This window comes from Macrosteles quadrilineatus, unplaced genomic scaffold (assembly GCF_028750875.1).
Source record: "Macrosteles quadrilineatus isolate MER2022 unplaced genomic scaffold, UCM_ALF_1.0 Scaffold_8__2_contigs__length_117827958, whole genome shotgun sequence".
NCBI lineage: Eukaryota > Metazoa > Arthropoda > Insecta > Hemiptera > Cicadellidae > Macrosteles > Macrosteles quadrilineatus.
Genome location: NW_026542601.1, coordinates 111,430,820 through 111,453,471, shown reverse-complemented (window position 1 = coordinate 111,453,471; position 22,652 = coordinate 111,430,820). Strand labels below are relative to the sequence as shown.

The window sequence follows — 22,652 nt, the reverse complement described above, 5'->3', positions numbered from 1 at the left end:
AAAAGATATTATATGACACTGCTTCAAACGGGTGGTATAAAATATAATTCTGTATAAAACTAAATCCCATCTTTTAAAATAGGGCAAACGGAGTTCTAATAAAGTCGAACGTAGAATATTCTCATCTGCCGTTGCATTTATTATTATCATAAACGATAAAACCCCTATTAGGATTTGATCCTGCAAGCTCTCTGACTCAACCTATATTCGAACAAACACTCGGAGAATTGGCTATTGCTGACTATCCTCCCAGCTTGCATATTGCACCGAGATACAATTTGAGATCTTCATGTCCCGGCTCCAATTGCCTTTGAGAATACGTTGTATTATTTTATGTCTAATTGTGATGAAAGCTGTTGGAAAAGCTATCGACTGCAATGTGGTTTAGAAAAACTAATACTGCTAGTTCAATAAAAACTTAAAAAAAAAACTGCATATTGTTCAAATTGATTTTAGACACAGCTCTTTGTTTCTAGTTCATTGTTTGTGACAGTTTGTTCAAGCTTTTTAAAGAATTATTCTTGACGCCTTTAAATTGTTAAATATATTGTGTATAAAATATTTAACATACCTAATACTGATTGGTGAAACTGTTTTCGTCACAACTTAACTCGCAAATTAAATTACATTATTTTAAAATATAATAAATGTACGCTAATACGCTCAGTTACTCTAAGTCTTTTAAGGTTAATTTGAATCAAATTTAATTAAATTTAATGAAGTACTAAAAATAACAGAAAATGTAAAGGCCGCATTTAAGATAATTTATTTTTTAAACCCTCCGTTTCAAGGAACATCTGAAATTATTAGCATATTCTAAGTAATAATCGATTACTGTTTTATTAACAATAATTCGTTTACACAATCACAAATGAATTAACATTTGCAATTAAGCCCGATGGGATATAATATCGAATAATTACTGGTAGTAGTTTATATTTGTTGACATTTATATACTGTTTTAATATGGCCTGATGAAAACATACGGATATAATTACTTTTGTTTCGCTGTTTCCAATGTGAAATGCTGGCGCCATTTCATAATTACATTCCTGTTTTGCAATATTGTTTTGTATTTGCATTTATACCGAAAATGTAATGTGTATTAAAGGGTGGATATCTTTTGTTTGTACTGTGTATATTCCAAGAAACAAACATTATTGCAATATGCAAATTATTGAATAGAATTATTAATTTCCTTGTGATACATAACTATATTGTATTTAAAACTTCCCAAAATCGTCATTCATAATGGAAATAAACATGAATGATGGAAAATATACACTTAATTGGGAAATACTACAAAAAAATATATATGTCTTAACATTTTACAACTTAGTTTTGTAAGAAAACATAAAATATAAGCTGTACACCAGACATATAAAATCTTCACGGTAAATTGTATTTGTTTTAAGGACTGAAGAATGTAGAGTTGTGGTTCCAAGTAACTTCCATCTAAATCGCATTGCTATTCATTTTCGAATTCGTTGGCAGTAAGATAGTTTTGCTGCTTGATATGTGTTTTAATATCTCATATTTATACCCCGTTCCCCGTTTCAGATCCCCCCATTGTGACAGTATACCCCGAGAACATAACGGTGAACGAGTCAATGAACATAACCATACTGTGCCACTATGAAGCCAACCCCTCCACACTTCGTTCAATCAAGTGGTAAGTGCATCGCCAATTATTCTCCCGTTTCCTATGTTTTTCACAATTCCATTTTACCCAATGTTGTAGTCGTCTAGTTTGTAGCTTTGGTTTAGTCTAGCTTGGGTTTAGGGTTGGGTGGTATTTGAAATAGACATGTCCTCAACGGAGATTTAAATTCTAGTTAGTTTCTAGTTAGATTTTTTCTAGTTACACATCGATCGTCTATCGTATTTGAGGACTACGGAACGACATCTTTTTTTTACGACAGTGGCTTTTCACGAGAGCGTCACGAGAGAATAAATGATTAGTGGATGTGCCGGGAATTGAACCCGTCCCTCCCGCACTGAAGTCCGAGACGCTAACTACTAGGCTAGCAACACAACCTTCTATTGTGTTACAACACAATCTTTATCAAGTTATTGGTAAGTTATACATTAATCCATTGTGTGGATGTAATGCAAACGTTCAATAAATCTATAGTTGAAAAATCAGGCCCAATTAAAAAAAAACATGAATACAATGCCATTTGTAGAAGTTCTGATAATTTATTACAGATATTTTAACTTAACGCCAACCAAACAACAGCAATTAAAAATGTTAAACCAATTATTAAACACATGCACCAAACTATATAGCAAATATCCATTTAGTACAGCTGTTTGATTTTATAAAAATCCACCTGTGTTGCCATAAACCAAACTAAAGTTACAAACCATCCAAGCGTGATGTCAAGTCACTAACACCGTATAACCCCCACACAGCATTATAGCCCAGTTCAGTTATCATCCGGCGGGAGTTTTCATCGAGCGCGAGTTTTGGAGGGAAGATTGCGCCCTTATGCGTGTCCCAAGCCCGATAAACGGCGCAACCACTTCAATACCCGCGCATTTGCATGTAAAAGGCTCGCAACGCCTGATATTGCTCGGCGTCAGATAAGGCTGTTTGATTTTTATCAAAACAAAACGCGCAGATGTCGGTTCACGAGGTTTTATAGACTCGAGGGTGTTCAGTCACTTATCTAGACTGGACTCAAAGTCACGTGCAGGGATGCGATTTTACAAAAAGAAAGGCCATTTGGGTTCCGACCACGTAGGAAGTGTGGGTTAATGCTGTTTGCGACGCAGAAATGTTTTCGTCTATCGGTGTAAAAGGTTCGGTGTCCGAGAGTGTTTTCTGCTATTAAAGTGTTCACTGTAAAATCTTTTTTGAAGCTTTTATTCCAGGTTTTATATTTCCAATTAAGTCTTAGGAGGGGGGAAATAAGTATTATATTTTAGATGTACGAATAAACATGAGTCGTTAACCTATCCAAAAAACTTAACTTTTGGGAGAAATTTTCAGTATAAAATAATCGAGCTCAGTTTATTTAATACGTGCTTTATTGGAATGTTTCCAATGTTAGTGGAATGTTTATGTGTGTTTATTTGAATGTTCAAGTTTTCTATTCTTTCATGACAATCATTTAGCTACCATTATTACTTATAAACTAAATGCGATTGTCTGAAACAAACAGAAGTATCAATTTTAGATTTTTTGTTTAATTTTAGTTTAAATTTGTAAGTTATAGATTATTTTGAATGTTATCAACATCCAAATTAACTAGTTAAAACAGCAAAGAAAAATATTCATCATACCAATTCTTAAATCGAATCCTATTTCTAAACGTTATGGTATATTCTACCACGCCAATAGTTACAATTAATTGTGTAAACTAGAACCAAAATAGTACTCCAATGTACCACATTAAATTCAAAATCTAAATATTGACACACAGTTTAGGACTATGACTGGACTGATATTCAAAATTATGTGCCTATAAACAACTCAATTTGTTTAACTGAGCAATTTAAAAATACGACCTTTCTAAAACATTTCTCCCCTGCCCTAAAGGCTAAGTTTTGTCACAGGGGTTGTTTCCACATCCCGCCGCCCTTGGCGGGAAAGCTAGATTTATGGCGGGTAAGGAGAAATCGAATAAAAGAAAACAGATGTATCAAAAGTTGAGGGCGTGGTCTGGATGGCGATGAGTTCTAACCTAGCTTCAGTGATTTGTTGGCGGTGTAAGATACTGGTGCTTTTAACGTTTCTATAAGTAACTAATGCAGTGGTAAATATATCTCAGATTTTTTAGTTTAAACCCTTAAAACGGAATCAAGCTTCAGGAATAAATTACTATGACAAATAAATTCGTTACACATATAAAAATAAAAAGCATTTCCATAAATTTTGGGATATTTCTCAAGTTTTCGGAAGCTTAAGATGGTATGATGAGGTGAAAGATTTTAGTAGGCAGACTTATTTATAATGTGTTTATTAATTGCTTAAAGTAATCTAGCAGTATTGAATATTCAATATATACAAAGTTCTTGACATGTTAACGTGATTTTGAACAATTTACGAACGTCCTATTTTTATTTCAAATATAAACAAGACTAGCGTTATTATAATGTTCTATGCTTGGACATGAGTGACTACACACACGTGAAAATTCCAAGAGGGGGGGGACTACAGGGCCTATCGCCCCCCTCCCATTGGACGCAATAAATATATTTAAACACACATTTCGTCCTAAAAACCTAACAGAGATTTTCGGATACTGTTCTAGACATTGAAAATGGTCTTAGAAAGATAATCAACTGTTTTAAAAGTACAAGATTTTCTGGGTAAAAAGTCCGTACCTTCCTCCTATGTTAAGGGGTGTGGTAGACTCCCCCCCCCAGTAGTCCCCCCACAAGGTCCAAAACCGCTTCTGCACATATAAATGGACCATGAAACATTTTCCTAAGCAGTAGGAAGTACAGACACAATAAATGAAAAGTTTTTAAGCGAAAGGAAGGATAAACGTTTAGTTCGATATTAAATTTCGAAATACGTTTACTGCGAACAAACGCTATAATAGACAACACTGTTTAAGTTCGTGTTTCTTAAAACCCAAAATTATTAAATAGCGTCAGATTTATCAAGACGGTGTTAGAGTTACAAGGGGACGGTATAGGAAATTGTCTCCTTTAGGCCTTATTTACATGAGAGGGGTTAAGGGCTACCTAGACTTGAGTGTTTGAGCCTTAATTCAGCACATTTCCTCCACTGCAAGAACTGGACATTTACTTTGCTACTTTCGGAGCCAGCAGTCAAGTTTCATTTATTTATAGTAGTAAAAGTAATGAATAAACAAGGCTGTTATTATTGTTTACGGCAAAAGATGACATTGGATCGAAATATTATATTGAATGTACTAAATTTAATGAATGACGTAAGGAGCAAATAGTTTTTCCTACAGTTACCTAACAATGTACATGTTCTCTCACTGATTTGAGAAAGCAAAGTGGCCAATTCGCTCATCAGTGAGACAATGTTAACATTGTCTCACTCTAATTACTTTGTCTCACTCCAGATTTGCAACGTGAAGGCACGAAATAGTGAGCGCGTAACATGCAGGCAACGTCGTAAGCGCGCGAAATACGTTGGCAGCACTGGCTGTAAATCAGCTGGTCAGCTGTTGTACTGTTGTATTTGTCACTTCACATTAAATGTTATATTAAAAGTTCACTTCTGTGTAAAAATAGGTTATGTTTCTTCACCAATTTATTTGTTTTATGGTAACTGTAGGAAAAGTATAATGTGCAACTAGAGTTCAAAGTACAATTGCCTCACTCGAGAAACCATTCCTCACTCGCCTACGGCTCGTGAGTAAGGATTTCTCTCGAGTGAGTCAATTGCTCACTTTTCTCACTAGTTGCACAAATAACTATTGTTTGTGTTCGGAAAACAAAACAGGGTTTTCAGTTCCTTTTTTGTAACATCCTATTTTTTATCCTAAATTTTAAGAAAGAATATTTTGTTCCTATTCAACAAAGTGCCGTATGATTTTATTTAAATCTTAATTTACAAATAGTGAGATGTTCATCAATTATATTATACAATACTGTAAGGAGTTAACAGGTACTTACCTCCTACCTCGACTTCCCTTATCACTAATGTATTTAAATAAAATCATGCTGATTAAAAAAATATATACTTTCATTGTATGTCTCATTGAAACAAAATTTTCAATCTTTGAACATCGTTCTGTTTAACTATTCCAAAACAAAATGGATTTTTTAAATAAAAAAAACATGCGTTTTTCTGCAATAAAATACAATACTATTTTTCACCTTTTAATACTTGTTTCTTATACTGATTATAAAACAACATTTCGTCAGCTGTGAGCCAAACTTTCAGGATGGCACATATACAATCACATTACGTATTCCGACCGCCACAAACGTTAACTCGCAATGAGCAGAATCACGTTATCATTCGCGTCACAGTCACTGCGGAGGTGAGAGAATCAAAGGGGGAAAGGGAATCACTAACCAGTGGCTTTCAGGCTTAACTGCGACGCCATCTTGAAGATGCAAAACTAAATAGTTTGGTCAGCTGACATTATCTCGCAACGGCTGTGAGTTATTTGATCTACACATGAGGGAATGAAAGGCTCTGGATTTTGTCTGCCTCTGGATTTGTTAGATAATAATTAGGTTGTTTATTCTTACTGTATATAATTAATTACACACATTCACTAAGTTTTTGTAAACAAAAAACTTTGTAAACACTTTTTAAACTACGGAATAATAGTAAAACGCCCAATTAATCCAATAAAATAATAGGTATAGTTTCTAGAGACAGGTTAGCCTTTTATAAAAATCAGGAACGGGATACTTATGTTTAAATTTTTCATATTCATTAAAAAATAAGGTTAAGTAAACACCAAAATAAGGTATAGAAAATACATTAGGGTTGAAAATTGGGTACTGTTAGTAATCAACCATTTATAAGGACCGGTTCGTGATATTTAGAAAATAGTACAAAAACATATCCAAGTTTACTGTTTAGTTTGTTGTATTGTGCATTTCGTGTGTTTATACAGTTATTGGGCAATCTTTCACCACTAGTCATGATCCAATAGGTGTCTTTAGTCTTTTTTACATTGTTGTAATTGTAAGTAGTTAGTAAGTGTATGACAGCTTAGGACAGCTACGTTGTAGAAACAAGTATCACAGACCGACATTCCTGAATATTGAATTGTACGTGAAATCTTTTACACACATCTTTCCATAAAATCAAATATGCTTCACATACTCAAATGGAAATATTTTTCTACTCAACGGATCCAGGATTGAGCTGACAACAAGTACATGGATTTCAAACTCTGGAACTGGGGTGAGAATGATTTGTAACTACGGAACAAATCGAATAAAAGAAAACAGATGTATCAAAAGTTTAAGAAGTTAGCGCGTGGCTCGGTTACCAAGAGCGGTCGAGGGGGTAGAAGGAGAATTGTCTTTGGGGAATGAGACGAAAAGAATAGACCCGGCGAGAGAGAGCGAAGGAAAAGGGGAATGGCAGGGTGTACATAGTCACGTATATAGCAAAACTGCCAACTTTTACCACACTCTCCTGAACATAAATCACACAATAGGTTTATCGCAACCATGATTTTGCACTTTACATTCGTCGTTTGAATATCTCATATGTGGGTGTATAAATTTATATTGTTTATGTTTTGTTATTACATTTGTTTACGAATCAGGAAAATGATTGTTTCATAAATTTTTCACTATTAAATTTAGCGAGTCCATTATGTATTTTCTGTCATTTAATTTGTCGACATACTGTAGCAAAAACAAACGTTATTAATAAATGTTTTGAGAGCCCAAAGTAGCCATTTTTCTTCCTAGGAAGTTAACAGTTTTTTTTAACTCCCTATCCAGTAAACAGCTGTTTAAAACTTCGATTCCCACCTATTGAAAGTTTGTATCGATTGTTTCATTCGGTTGTATCTTATTGATGCATTATCGTCAATAGTTCGACATATCGATATTTATACTCATATAATGCACACCAAGGCAATCGTAATTGACGAAAAAATTGAATACGTCACTCCCACCGATACTTCATTCTGTTAGAATCACTACTTAAGACAGGAGTAAAACACAATAGTGTGAAAAAAACTATTTTTTCCTACAGTCACCCGACAAAGTTGGCTTCCATGTACTGTTTATAGTACAGAAAGCTGCTAATTGCTGCATATTTATACTTTGCCGTACGGTTTATACTTTGCCGTACGGTTTATACTGTGCCGTACGGTTTATACTTTGCCGTACGGTTTATACTTTGCCGCACATCAGGATTCCAACGAAACAACACAAAACAGCGTGGTTCTATTATGCATGTAATCCGTGTACGCTTGGAAATAGGTTGGCAACACTTAAAGATAATAATACTATGAGCAGCTGATTGACTATTATAACTACGATTTAACCTGTCATTTCGTGTTTATAGTTTCGGTATTTCTGAACTTTCTGGACTTTTCTTTTAAACGTTTTTAAAACATTCCTACGATCTTAATAAACAAGAAAATACCTTTAAAGCATTTTTTTTAGGCGCGGAAACCCCTTCAAATTACAAAAGCATACGGTACTATATTCTCAAGACGCGGAGCACATTTCTTGCCAAGGAAAAATAGCGGAGTGATACGGACCGGGTACTACTTTCTCTAGGGCACCTATTTGTGTTGCCAGCTGAACCTAAAAACGTGTTGTAAGAGTGTTTGAAAGACTAATTATTTATATGCTTTATAGTGACTGTAGGAAAAATATAATGTGTAACACGAGTGAAAAAGGCCTTTGCTGCACTCGAGATCATTCCGCACTCGCCTGCGGCTCGTGGGTAAACATTGCTCTCGTGTGCAGCAAAGTGCCACTTTCACCACTAGTTACACAAATAACTATTGGTAAACGATTCTTACAAAAGTCAAACAGCTGTTCAACAATTATTTAATACTTTTCAACCGATTATGACCTTTCCTTTTTATGATTTTACTATTGCTGACATTTAAATCATAAATATGACTTTATAGAAGTGGCTGTAGATTCTTCAAGCTTCAATTATAAAATAAAGCTCTCAAAATCAGCGGTGACCTTAATTTTCTAAAGTACCTGATTTCCAACCGGATTGAGGTCAGCACACATGTCACAACAACATTGGCAAGAGTGCGCTGAATGCAAAGTTTCATCTCACAAACAGAAACGTTTCTTTCGGCGTTGGAAACACAGAATCGGGTTGAAGCACTGTGGGATTATAGATCCTGGGGTAACACTAGCCCAGAGCATGGCACACATTCTAGCGAAAACTGTCGGAACTACGTAGTGAGTGTGTTGTAGGAGAACGTTGTATTCTCAAACATTTAATGGATAAAACACGAATAATTTTAATACAGGTCTATATTTTTATATTTAAAATTACCCATTTGTGTTACAGAACCCAATGTAATTTGTAAAATATTGAATATCCATTCAAAAAATGTTTTTGTTGATTCTAACATCCAAAGTTAAACCAGAGTTAACTATAAATCTAATTTATGGTAAACTAAATAAAAGTAGACATTTACCAACTGCTTTTAGTTAATATAAAACAATATACCTGGTAGGATAACATGTAATGTTTTTATAGGCCATAGCTTCAAATTTATTGACAACTAAGTACAAAGCTAAATAACTAGCGTGTAAATTTACATCAGTAATAAAATATAGCTACTGTATCTATTTTAGTACTGAAACTAAATATAAAGCGTGTAAATAATAAATTTTTAAACTTGGAATTTATAAATATTTTTATAGATTTTTTTCATTAAATCGTCTTTACCTCTAGTCTAAATAAATTATTGAATAATTTTGCTACCATGCAAGACACATTTTTCATAAAATTTAAAATAATACTGTTTCCTAGATTCAAGATCCATTATCTATCTTAATGTTTTACGGTTCGCTAATTTACAAGGGTCAACCTTACACCACAATTTAAAAATCTCTACCTAATAAAAAAATCGCAAACAGAACACAATAAAATTTGTAATTTTGTCCAATGATGTTTAATATGTCCAGGAAAAGTAACAACCTGTAAAAGCAGGCTGGTAACATTATAAATTATAATAAACCAGAGGAGAATCGGGCACTTGTACCGAGCTGAGAGGACAATTTATGAGGAGGTATTAGGGCAGGGGCAATACTTGTGCTGTAAATTACAAGGTTACGGAACCGCTCTGCCCTTAACAAGTTTGGGGGTGGAAAGTGGGGGGTTGCAGCAGCTCCTTACCAAACGAACTTCCTAATTTATTTCGTTGAATACTTAAACCTCTTAATGTAACGTTTGTAAAGGTCGTGTTTTGAATCTGCTTTTGGGTAAATAATTTCAATGTGAATACTGCCTTAGGGATTAGAGCCTTTAGGGTGGAGTAATGAAGTTAGTGAAAGAATCTTATACTTGATTGATGTTTTAATTTGAACTATGTGCAATATTGTATGTTGTAGTTTTACGGTTTAAATATGGTTTACTGTAAGTTAATACATTGAGTGTTATATTTTTATAATTCACACGTATTTTAAACAAAGTATCTTTGTTAATATATTAGAATAAAAACTCAAATCTGAAACTAATAAAACCCAAAACATTATTGTCTTAATGTACAGTAATAACTCAAGCTTTAAGTCTAAACTAGATCATTGTATATTATTTTTGTTGAAGTCCTTGCAGCACACACTATTAAAGCACATTTGTAAGACTGATGTTGCACAGACGTATACTGTACACACAAAAAAATCTTTATCAAAACTATCGATTTGCCACTTTACAATTTAGGAGGTGGTTTCAAAAAAGTTCCAAACAACATAACAAATAAAATAACAGCACATTCCAGAATAAACCATTCAATGCCAATTTAAAATATCGATATATTTTTTGATGTAGTAGTGTGACATAAAAAACCTCTATGATGACTAAAGTTTGTTTTTATAAATAAATAGTGTTAAGATTAATAATCTAATGTTTCGTAAAAAATATTGTGGTCAGCCACATATCACATAATCAATAGACAATCAATAGTTTCAGCTATAGGCTGTAAAAGTAAAAATAATAATAGCTTTACGTATACTAACAACCTTATTTATTACAGTATTTGTGTTTATAAATGTTGTATTTCATACTAGCAAATTTGTTGAAATATATAATAACTGTTAAAAAATAAACCTAAATATTATGTTTATCTTTAGCATGGTAAAAACTGTTTATCTTAGCCACATCTGGTGATTTTTGGTGAGCTTTTTTTTCATTTGATCTGCGGATATAATACGAATTATAAAGTTTTAAACATATTTCATTCCATAATATGAGCTAAAACCAACTGAATGTTGTTTTGCATCTGGATGAACGAGCAAATCATTCATATGAAAAATACACCTTATAACACGATAGTGAATTTGATACGTAAAACCTACTGCGACATAAAATTCAGTAAAATTAAGTAAAATCATGTCGAACAACACTTTTAACACAGTATGTCATATTATTTACAGGTAAATATTCAATGAGTAATACGACCAACTTGATTGTTGTAACATATCCTTCCATTGACAGTCTTCTGTTGAATGTTATTTGTCCCACGTGTCAGGAATAGAAACCCTCTTTTATTTATTTGACACCTCCACGGAGTGGCAAATACATCGAATCAAATGTTAATGGTAATTGGAAACTGTTAGGAATGCATTAGGCCTTGAGTCTTATACAATGGCTTGCTATTCTTGAGAGTTGCTTTAGTTTTTTTGTGTTTTTTTTTAAGAATCTTTAGTTGGTAATGTAAAAAGTAAAAGACTCTAACTACCCTAGTGAATATTATTATAGAGCTAATAAATAATTTGATAGTTAACTATAACATGTTGTTATCATGAACGAAGTTTGAATATCAAAATATCACTTTTATTTATAATTTGTTTATAACTATTTATATTACTATACGTAAAGCAAATAGTATTTATTTTGGACTTGAAGGTTTTGGAAGCACTGCAAAAACTAAAATAATCATATAACTTATTATTCATAAATATTATAAATATTTATGGATTTAATGAAGCAGTGAATCTTTAGCAATGCATTATCAGTAGATTTTTTTGTGAGTTTTCTATTTTCAAATATTTTTCGACGTATCCTTTTTATTTTTTCTCCTAAAACTATCAAAATGTTTTCTCTACCATTGCAGAAACTAAAAGAGAACATTTAAATCTTAAAAATAAAGTGATTTAATACACTGAACAACTCAAACAATGATTTATCCCGTTCACAATTGTTTTTGACTTTTGTAAATTTATATTACAATATTAAAAACAACAATACATTTTTTACGTCCATAAAAAAACTACCAACGCATTGCCATAAACTATTAGCAATAAAAACAATCGATCGCCAATTTTCCGCACCTCCCTAACCTATTTACCGACTCTTCACTCTTCACTCAGCACAAATCTGTTCCAAGAAAACCTAATTACAAGGGAACAAAGGGTTGGTTCGGCTCTGCCGTGATTCAGCTGAGATTGGAGTCGTATTTTCAGGTGCTCTCGCAGTTAAGGGAGCAGCCGTATAAATTTACAGATCTAATTTGGCGGCGCGAGGGCTTTATCAGCCCTTTATCAATTGGTGGCCACAATGGGCGGGAACTGCCTGTTCACTCCGCTCGCCTAATGACCACTTCTGATCGCCCCCGAGGTATCTCATCGGATTTTGGCGGGAGGTGTAACTTTGGCGGGAAACTATGTGCGCATTGTATATCTTAGTTGGATTAGTGGGATGATTTGTTTCACAGATTGTTGTGTTATTGTTTTGGCTGTTGTTTATTAGTGGAAAAATTATTATTTAATAATAATACAAAAAATATAATACATTGATAAATAATCTTGGTTCTATGCGTTCTTATAATATACACCTGTTTTCTCAATAGAGTGAACTATTTTCTATAGTGAATTTATGATTCCTGTGAGCTGTTTCTGTTGTGTTAAATAACATTTTTTGATTCTTCATAGGAATTAAAAAATCGAATTAGTTTCAATAAAAAATTATTACGATTTTTCAGGATGTAATATCTGAGCGGAAATTACCACTAGGTAAAACACTATAATGCGGTTACCGAAAGTTTAGGGAACATAGATCACATGTTTATCTATCTATCTATATATTAATAGGCAAGCATGTTTCTTTAAAACCTTTTTTCTCAGGTCGTGTGCATCGCAGAAAAAATCTACGCATACTGTTGGAAAGATATTTTCCTGTAGATGTGCAGAATGCCTCTAAATATTAAAATAGGCTAACAAATAAGCACAAAAAATTAATTTGAAAACTTCAAAAAATTAACATGGAGCATATGGGTTGCCATGATGGTGACGAAATAACAACAAAATGTAAACAGAAAATCAAAACAAATGGAAGAAATTCAAATCACATGTGTTATTTACAGTGTGGGGAGAAAATAGAGAAGTCTGTACATTAATTATTTTTGGTCGAGTTTCGACCACAGGACGACCACTAGTACTTATTTAATACGCAAGCAGGTTTTTTGTGACAATTACTCCTCCGAAACTACTGAACCAATTAACATGTTTTTGGTGTCATTGGAAAGAGCATAACGTGAAGTTGTGCAGGAAACTTTCTTTTTAAGGAAATAATTAGAGAGTGAGGCCCTGGGGCCCTTTAAAGTTTCGTATTTATCCATAAGATTAACATGGAAAACAAATTTTGTTATGGAACTCCAGCTGTTGTCAGAAATTAAGAGTGAAATATTTATTGATCGTATCCATGGTAACAAAGAACAAACCAACAAAATTTAAAAATGTAAACAAGCAGAACTTACTGTCAAATTAATTTTGATTTCACAATTCCACACAGCTGGTTCAAACATATTAAATACTGCATGATTATTAGAACAGGAACGGTAGGGATCATAAACATTAATCAAATATGTCACTCGCCCAAATCATTTTTGTCTATGCCCGAATGTAAACATTTAACATTGGTACTTAGGTTTGCTGCTACAGGGAAGATAGGTGTGTTTTTGTTTAAATGTTGATAGCTAAGTATGATTGTTATTGGTTTGCCAATCCTGTAATACTTTAATATTGCTCGAATTCGAGCAACATGTACACTAGTTAAATTAAATGCACATTTATTCAAGCATTATTAATTTAACTAATATTTAAACTAAGATAGTTTTTTTTTATGAAAACCAATATAATTATACAGTGTCAGGTTTTTTATTTTTCAAACCTAAACGTGTTCGTATCTTAACATCGTAGTGTATTAAGAACTTTTTAACTATTGATCATTTCGTGCATAAATTGTGCCAAAGAGCTCCTTAATTACGCCAAGCCCTGAAAGGGTTTTAAAAAATGTTCCTTGGTTGCGCCAAACTTAGCAAGCCATGTAGGGGTGAGTTATAGGCAGAAGGAATGTCCTTGTTTACGTGTCATCCTAACCTAATCTAACCTTGCCTAGCCTAGCCTAACCTAATCTAACCTACTCAATTATACAGTCAAAGAGGGCCACTGTTTGGCGTGGTTGAGGAACGTATCGGGTGGCTCCCTGGAGTAGTTGACGCAATTCAGGAATACCTGACTACCTGACTTAGGTCAGTTTGCGCAATTAAATCGCGTCCTTGATGATTGAGTGTTTCTTAACTCACGATTTTTACGAATAATTTCTTTCCCAGGCTACGTAACAACGAAGTGATCAAAGCCCAGGAGGGTGGGGAACGTTCCCCTACCGGTGCTGACGAAGACTCCGTAGACGGTCTGGACGGCACGGTGCTGACGGTCAAGACAGCCACTAGAAACCACCATGGTATCTACACTTGTATGCTGGAGAATGAGGTCGGCGTTTCGACATCTTCCAATGAGGCGAACGTCTCAGTGTACTGTAAGTGAACTTTTAATTGTGTTTATAAGATAAATATTTAAGAAACTTCCTAGAAATATTGGATATTTTAATTATTCCTAAGTCTCCAACTGTTTCAACAGTTTATTGGGTTGTACTTTTTGGGTTGCGCTTTAGCTCCACCATCCGCGAAAATAGTCACCACACCACATAAACAATTCAAATCTTATAATTCTAAGCCCTACTGGGTCCCTGATTCATGCAGATCCCTTTTCTTCGTGATATACCAAAACCAAATCCATTAAAAGCTCCTACAATATACAAGGCTATTTGTGGCTGAAAAGAGTCTTTCTCCTAGATTGGGCGACTAGGTCTGCATTAACTATAAGCTTAATGCGTTAAGGATTTAAAAGACTTAATAATAAATTAAATCAAAGTTAACGTTTTTAAAATTTGTTTAGAACCGTAAGACAATACTCGAATAATTTTTACTATTCAAGTTAACTGTTACTAAGACATCGTATGAGTGTGTTTGTGATATAAGTTTACTGCCAACTTTTCTTAGTTATAATTCATCAAATCTGATCTCAATATAACTGACTCTTTTTTGTATTCAATAATCATTGTTAACTATCGTGCAGTTTAAAAGTCAGAGGATGGATCAAAGCTGTAATATAAACTCACGATCTTCATAAGAGAAATGAGTAATTTCTAATAACAATATATGTTTTACAGATAAGCCCATAGTAAATCTAACAACAAATCCACCGACGCCTGTAAGTGAGCTGGACCATCAAAACATCACCTTACTATGCCAGGTAGGATTTATTTACAATGTAAACCTTTTTAGATATATCTCCTTTCATGGATCACCTTTGTGAAATACCCTCCATGAAAGTGAAGGTACATCTGCACGTGCCATATTACTGTTGTAGGGTACATTTTCCATTTTCTTTCTGATTTAGAAAATAATTATTGTAGTAATTTGAATCAAAGCTTTGACTACAAGGATGGACGAATAAGGCCTAAGGATCATAAGACTGTTTGAACGGTTTGTTAAAAGGCATACGGTTATACATAAAAAGTATATGTGTAGTGTAAAAAAACAGAGTTTTACGTTACCAACTGGTAAACCTGTTACATCGGTAACATCATTTTATACATTATTTTAGACTAGAGCCAAACCTTTCCTTATTAAATCCAACCACACTCCTGGGAATATTCAATACTTGGTCGTAGTTCACCTGTAAAAGCAAACACAAAACGCCAGTTGGGTGGTTTACATTTCTGTTCTCATTGTAGTTGCAACACAAGTTGGATCAAGTATACTTTCTTGAGTTAATTAACCGCCTTATCTAAATGCTCACTTTATTTCCTGAACAAACAATTGCAAGTTTTCCACGCTTAGTTTTATTACGAGTCGGGATTTATTCGTTGTGCGGGAACTTTTCTAGTTAGTCGCGAGAAAATTGTGAACAATTAATTTCGCCGAGAGACTTTATAGCTGTAAATACACGTGGGGGTTTTATCGCTTGGTTTATAGTGAATAGTGGTTGGATTACAAAGATGAAGTTGTTTTTAACACTTTGTAACTGAAGTTTATTATGGTCGACTCGTAAATAAGTCTAGACTTATTTGCAAAGGGAATTGTTGTTTCCCAATTACGAAAATTCGTTTACTTTTAAGTAAGGATTTTGGGGAAAAAAGTGTCTATGAATGATGGCTCTCAAACCCCTTAGTTTTTACTAGGGTAGACCTTAATTTTGCTTTATCGTTTTTTCACCTGACTTTTTGTACAATTACTGATGAATGAACTGTATTTACTCAATTTAAATTCTTAGGCCTTCATTAATGTCATTTTTGGGAAGCGACTAGTACAGTTGAACACGTTAAGACTTAAAGGAATATGTCAAAAACCTACAAAAATTATGATACTTCTTAAATCTGGCTACCTGATTAAGTTAAGGGTACTTAAGTTTTTTTTGTCAACAATATGGGGAAACTACATAATTTATAGAAGATATTGTTTCACCTTCCCATCAATTTAAATATTTTAATTCTATAAAAGTAATTCTATGAAGAAATTATTTGATTGTCAATCATTGGCTTCTTAAATACTTTAGCAGAGTTTTAATAGCAATGACAATAGTGTATCTTCGTCTCACAAACCTTAACGCTCATTCCTCACACTTGAATGGACATTTAACTATACACACGTTCCATACTCACCTCCGAGAGAGCGAGATGATGTAGTGGTGATGTGCGGAGCTTCGGTACCTGAGGTCCCGGGTTCAAATCTCGCCAAATCACTAATGAATTTTATCTATGTAACAATGCCCCACCCCTATGTCTAGCCTTAAGTAATGTGAAAACGAATTTTGAGTATTCTAGGATAAAAAAATATTAGGCCCTTCCCACCTCCAACTCTTGTCCAGGTGTACACTGGGTACCCAGACACACTGTTGGCGGTGAGATGGTACCTGGACGGCGAGTTACTCAAAGAGTTGCCGGAATGTGGTGCCTCCAACGCCACCCTCTGCGACATCGACCCCAGCAAGCTCCTGTTGGAGGAGGTCGAGAGGAGGTTCCATGGCAACTACTCGTGTGCTGGGATGAACGAAGCGGGCTGGGGACCCATCAGTGCAGCTACTCCAGTCATCGTATATTGTAAGTGTGATTATGTGGATTTGTAAAAAAATAGGAGTTTATTGCGTGAAATTGTGTGAAATCCCGTGTAATGGGGAGGACTTTTCTCATTCAAGCCCTAGAATTTCTACCGATCCTTTACTCGTAGCTGCAAAATTCCGTTTTAGGATTATTAGGTTATGTATTCGAATCAACCATGCATTTTAACGTTATGTTAAATAACTTAACTCAACTACAATATGGTATTTTGGACTACACAATAAAGGTTTAAGTCGAAATTTACGGATGATTCAACATGCGTCCCCTTAAGCACTTTGTTGGGTAGGTCTTTTGTAAAAAGAATTTTACATCTTTTGATACTGATATAGTCAGGCTTTAATATTTCAAAAAATTATTTATATTAATATACTTGTTTGAGTCTGGTTTGATTTTGTCCTAAAAAGGTAGGACTGAGTTAGAAATTTCCTATACAGTCATAGATTATTAGTACAATAGAACAACTTTGAAAAAATTGAAATCCTAATTTAATTATTTTTTTTTTGCTAATTTTAGCAAGAAGTGTTTTAATGAAATACCCTAGTAGGCGGTTAAATAAAGAAAATTGTAATACACACGTCTTGAAAATTATACACTACTAAATAATTTAAAACGCGTTCTATAATACAAACAAAGTCCGTATTAAGTTGCAAATTGTTGTATTTAATTACCTGATGTCCTAATAAATGTTGCTCTAGTATGTTTATTCGCAAAAGCCTATTCAAGAGCTAATCTAAAGTAAATCTTTTTTCAATTAAAAGTTAAATTACAGATTGTACCTCCGGGGCAGGTCCAGAACCTCAAGGTTATTAAAGTTCCGTGAATATTTTATGATTAAAACCTTATTCTCTATTATTTTTTTGTTTGACATTAATTATTATTTGAACAAGTTTAAATTGGGACATTTAAGTACAAAACAGACTTTCTGTTTTATGTTTTATTTGATTAAATCGAGTTAAATGTAAAGAAATAGTTTTTTTTCAGAACCGCAAAAAAAATTAAATACCTTATACAAAAAGGTTGTAGGAAAATTTGCTTACAACAGAACATTTAAAAATGTAAATATACTTAGTAAATAAGTGCATTTTCATTGACATCTGTAATATATGTGCCTTATAGTTTGTTATAACTTGGATACTCTATGGGCTGTGCTCCCTACCACAATTCGTAAGAATAAAGTTCTTCTATGTTCAACCATCAACATGAAAGCATCTCTTATTTCAGAGCCTTGTCTAATGTCAGTATACATATTTAGTAAAGATGGTTTTAAGTGTCAATAATTGTTAGTGTTGCTATAAAAGAAATTGTATACATTACAACATCGTTTAAAGATTTTACTTCTAAACTTTCTAGACTAGCCAACGACGTTTTATATTTTTATAAAAATATATAACATGTGAATTCCATTAGGTTCCAGATACAGGAGATGTTGGACAAACATTTAAATATTAGTTTGAATCATTTACTGCCCAATGGTTTTTTGTTATGTGACATAAACTCGAAATACTATTTTATACCACTCTCACCATGAGTACATTTTATCTAAACAAATTGGTTGAACCATCTATCCATCTATAATTTACTGCATTCTGAGCTATATATAGAAAAAACCTGAATATGTACCTTGTACCGCAAATTGGTAAAAGCGTAAATTCTTTCACAGCGTTTTTTAATAGTATACAAAGTTAGTTAATCGTCCCATAGATAAAATAGACTTTCTAGAATATTAGCAGGTGAAAAAGGGAAAACGTCGCTGGTCTCAGAATTGAACTGGCTTGCTTTAATGCGACAGGATCTCGAAGAAGACTCTGCATTTTTTAAGTCCTTGTATATCCTTGGGGAGGTAGTTTATGGTAAAAATACTGAACGGAATGGTTCCTTCTTTTACCCTAAAACATCGTCACAAACAGTTATAAATATAGGTTGTAAAATGATGCCCTTCATATTTACTACTAATCCCATCACACACCTCCTAAACATAACCTAACTTCCAACTCTGTCACAGACCCACCAGGGGACACGTCGCTCGTCTACACCCCAAACCAGGTGAAGAAGAAGGGCAGTGTGACACTAATGTGTAGTGTACGTGACGAGGGTCGTCCCCCCGGGCCGATCTACCGATGGCTACGTGGAGGTCATCTCATACACGACGTGACGTCTGCCAACTGGACCATTGACCCGGTCACGCTGGAGACCGAGTCCAACTTCACCTGCATCGCGGAGAATGACGGAGGACAGAGTGTGCCGGCCACGGTGGCGTTCAAAGTTTTGGGTGAGTCCAGTTTGATGTGATTTGATTTGTACTTTTTAAGGATTCGTAGGCTCTTTGGACCTTTTATTTGGGCGTCCTCAACATAGGCCTTTGAGGCATGCTCGGGAAACGTAAAAAGCAAAGTAAGGAATAGTTACACTTTAAGAGGCAGCACTGGACCTTAAACCCTCGACTTTTCCGGACCACATACTAAACTGATATAAGTAAAAAGCTGCAATTTCTTATGTCGTAAATCCTTGAAATCAAGTTTAATTCAACTTATTAAAATTTTTGTTTTTGAAAAGGATTACTTAAGGATAGTATAGCTTCAAAAATGTTGTTATTAGTTTTCTCTTTGATATTTTGCCCACATATAGTTGAAAATACTCAGCTTAAATTTTTTCAATAACAGCCTATAACGATAGTAAACTGGTCCCAGCTGTAATATAACGATTGCTAAGTAGTGTTATGGTATAAGTCACTATTATAGATTAGTGACAAGCAAGTGCAAAGATTAGTTAGTGCAAGTGGCCAATCTTTCACAATTAAGGCAAATATAACTAGCCTATTGTTGCGGCGAGAAACTTCGATCCAGAACAATAAGTAAATATCATAACATTTTCAAAATAAACTTATCACACACTTTTATAGAAATTTCTATATTTCGGCATTAGCCTTCTTCACTATAACAAACTATAAGGCACATATATTACAGATGTCAATGAAAATGCACTTCGAAGAAGGCTAATGCCGAAATATAGAAATTTCTATAAAAGTGTGTGATAAGTTTATTTTGAAAATGATTAAGCCGTTTGGCAATATTATAAAGAATAAATATCATAACAATAAGTTTGTCAGAATAATAAGTAAATATTATGCATGGTTATTTTAATTATGATTTTAAGAGATTTGATTACTTTTTATTTTATATTTCACCTTTTCTATTAGATAATATATAACACAATACCAAATGGGGGTGAATTCTAAATCGTCGTAGTTGTTTAGTGTAGCCTACATTTACAATTTACTAATTTAGTTTTGAATATAAGTCGAAGAAATAATCAGGAATAAAATTAAACTGCAGAACCCAATCTTCTAGATGTTTCAAATACCTTTATTATAAAACATGCACCTATTGGATCTGTATTCTATGTATGCAAAGTTGATATAATGCTGCAATGTCCTGTATTTCTATGACTAAAACCAATATCTCATTATGTATTCTATCATATTCCAGCACCACCAAACTTCATTGAGCGACCTCACCCGTACTTCGGCGCTCGATGGAACGACCAATATATCAACCTGACCTGTAGAGTGGAGTGTAGCCCCCTCTGTACGATCAGCTGGACCAAAAACGGACGACCCATCGACAAAGCCATGAACAACCGGTATGACATACGGGAGGTCGTGGAACGGTCCAACCCGACGGCCAACATCTTCGAGTCTGTCAGGTAATGTGGTTGTAGTATTTATTCTATGGTAGTAGTATAGAATAGTAGTTGAAAGGTCATGTGCTAGATCACGGTACTTAAGTGGCCAGATCCTTAAGGTTACATGTATTTGCCTATTGGGTAGATTACCAATGAATCTTAAGGTCTAGTAGAATATCTAAGTATGTCATATAGAACCTACGTGTGTTCTTTTTTACATTTCCATAACCTTCTTTGAATGACAATGGCAATAAATTACTCAATTAATCCATTCACTAGTGTGACGTCATGGATCCTGCAGCATGACCTAAGTCTGCAGCTTTGCCACTTTTGTCTCGCCACAACCTTGTGTTGGAGGAGGCTATGAAACTTATTTCAGAAAAAATTTACAATTAATTAGGCAAGGTGTGAGTAGAATGGGTGGGCTGGAGAGAAGGTATTAAATAATATTTAGCTAATCAGCTCAGTGACTTTATATTTCATAAGTTTTTTTTTTTGTTCCTCGACTTTTTACTATGATTCGTCTACCAACCAAAGCCTTTTAGATTGTTCACCAATGAGCCCGATGTTAAATTGCATGTTTTTATACCATTTTATAAAATTGTAAGTCAATAACATTAAAAATTTTATCAACTTGAACAGCTGCTTTATTGACAAGTCATTAAGCTATGAATGCCCTTAAACACCTTAGGGCATTGTACACTAATCTTGCCATAATATTTTGTTGTAGGTCAACGCTGATCTGGAACATGTCGGCCTGGCCTGGGGCGCAACTAGACAGGTTGTCAGACAACGCCAACTACTCTTGTCACAGTTCAGGCAACCTTGTGGGAGCTGGAGTCAACAGCACAACAACGTTTGGTGTAGAGTGTGAGTGTTGTAATGTTATTTTCGTATACACTGCGAGGGTTCAATTTATTAGTAAAATTAATATTGTGTTCTGTAATACAGTAGTATAAACAGGCGTGATGATATCCCAAGTTATCAGAATCAGAGCGATACTAATATGTCATAGCTAATATGTCAACCAAAATCTGTTTCATAAGTCAACGAAAATGCGATTTAAGACGTTCCCGACCATACGGTACACTCTATTAGTACTTAGCTTCAATACACCACCCAAACATGTATTTCAGAGCGAATACTATTGGTAGTGGAATACGTGAAAGTCTTTCCAAAAAAATCTTTTGTAAATACGTTTAAACTACTTCTTGAAGTTGGACTGAGCAATGGAACTTAATGTAATTGAAATACCAACTCTCGTTGTATTTTGTTGTACATCCGCATAATCCATGTAAAGGTATGTATCTGGAGACCCAAATACGTTTGTGGTGTGTATGAGTTAAACTTGTTAAAAACTGCTTTAGTTGCACTGTTGTGAAATCTTAACGATTGATTTTTCCCCAAAAACGAATGGAAATACCAACGAATATAGAAGAAGACATGAAGGGTGTCCGATATGTATTCTGCGCAAGTTCACATATACTAAAAAAAACTAAAAAACTTAAATGTAAAGAAACTTTCAAGCTCTTGACAAACTATTTCCCCGCAGATCCTCCAGAAAACGTGACGGTGACCAACAAGATTGTGAACGTGACTGAGAACAACATCCCTCCCAGAGTGCTCTGCAGCGCCAAGGCGTTCCCCGAGGCGTCCTACAACTGGTCGAGGGAGGGGGACAGTGACGTGGTCAGGGGGAACGCTCTCATCCTCAACTTCCCCATGCAGAGGCACAAGGGTGGAAACTACGTGTGTACGGCGTACAACAAACACGGCAGCAACACGCAGACCACGTTCTTCAATGTGCTGTGTAAGTAGGTTTAGATACCTCGTAAAGGTATTTAATTCTGGGTCTCTTACTGAAGAACATACTGGGGATACTTGAATAACTATTCGTGGC

General features: G+C 34.4%; 1 protein-coding gene across 13 annotated transcripts in view; it reads left to right on the top strand.

Annotated features, from left to right (window-relative positions):
- Positions 1 to 22,652, top strand: part of LOC129001443 (hemicentin-2-like) — a 568,069-nt gene that overhangs the window by 528,071 nt on the left and 17,346 nt on the right. For all 13 annotated transcript variants that reach the window (XR_008491460.1, XR_008491458.1, XR_008491457.1 and 10 more), the window contains 8 exons: positions 1,561 to 1,672; positions 14,223 to 14,428; positions 15,122 to 15,204; positions 16,822 to 17,053; positions 19,074 to 19,340; positions 20,557 to 20,773; positions 21,483 to 21,622; positions 22,305 to 22,562. Coding sequence is in view for 9 of the 13 variants with exons in the window: in XM_054428720.1 (XP_054284695.1) it covers positions 1,561 to 1,672; positions 14,223 to 14,428; positions 15,122 to 15,204; positions 16,822 to 17,053; positions 19,074 to 19,340; positions 20,557 to 20,773; positions 21,483 to 21,622; positions 22,305 to 22,562 (1,515 nt within the window). In the remaining 4 variants the exon portion in view is untranslated. The remainder of the gene's footprint in view (positions 1 to 1,560; positions 1,673 to 14,222; positions 14,429 to 15,121; positions 15,205 to 16,821; positions 17,054 to 19,073; positions 19,341 to 20,556; positions 20,774 to 21,482; positions 21,623 to 22,304; positions 22,563 to 22,652) is intronic.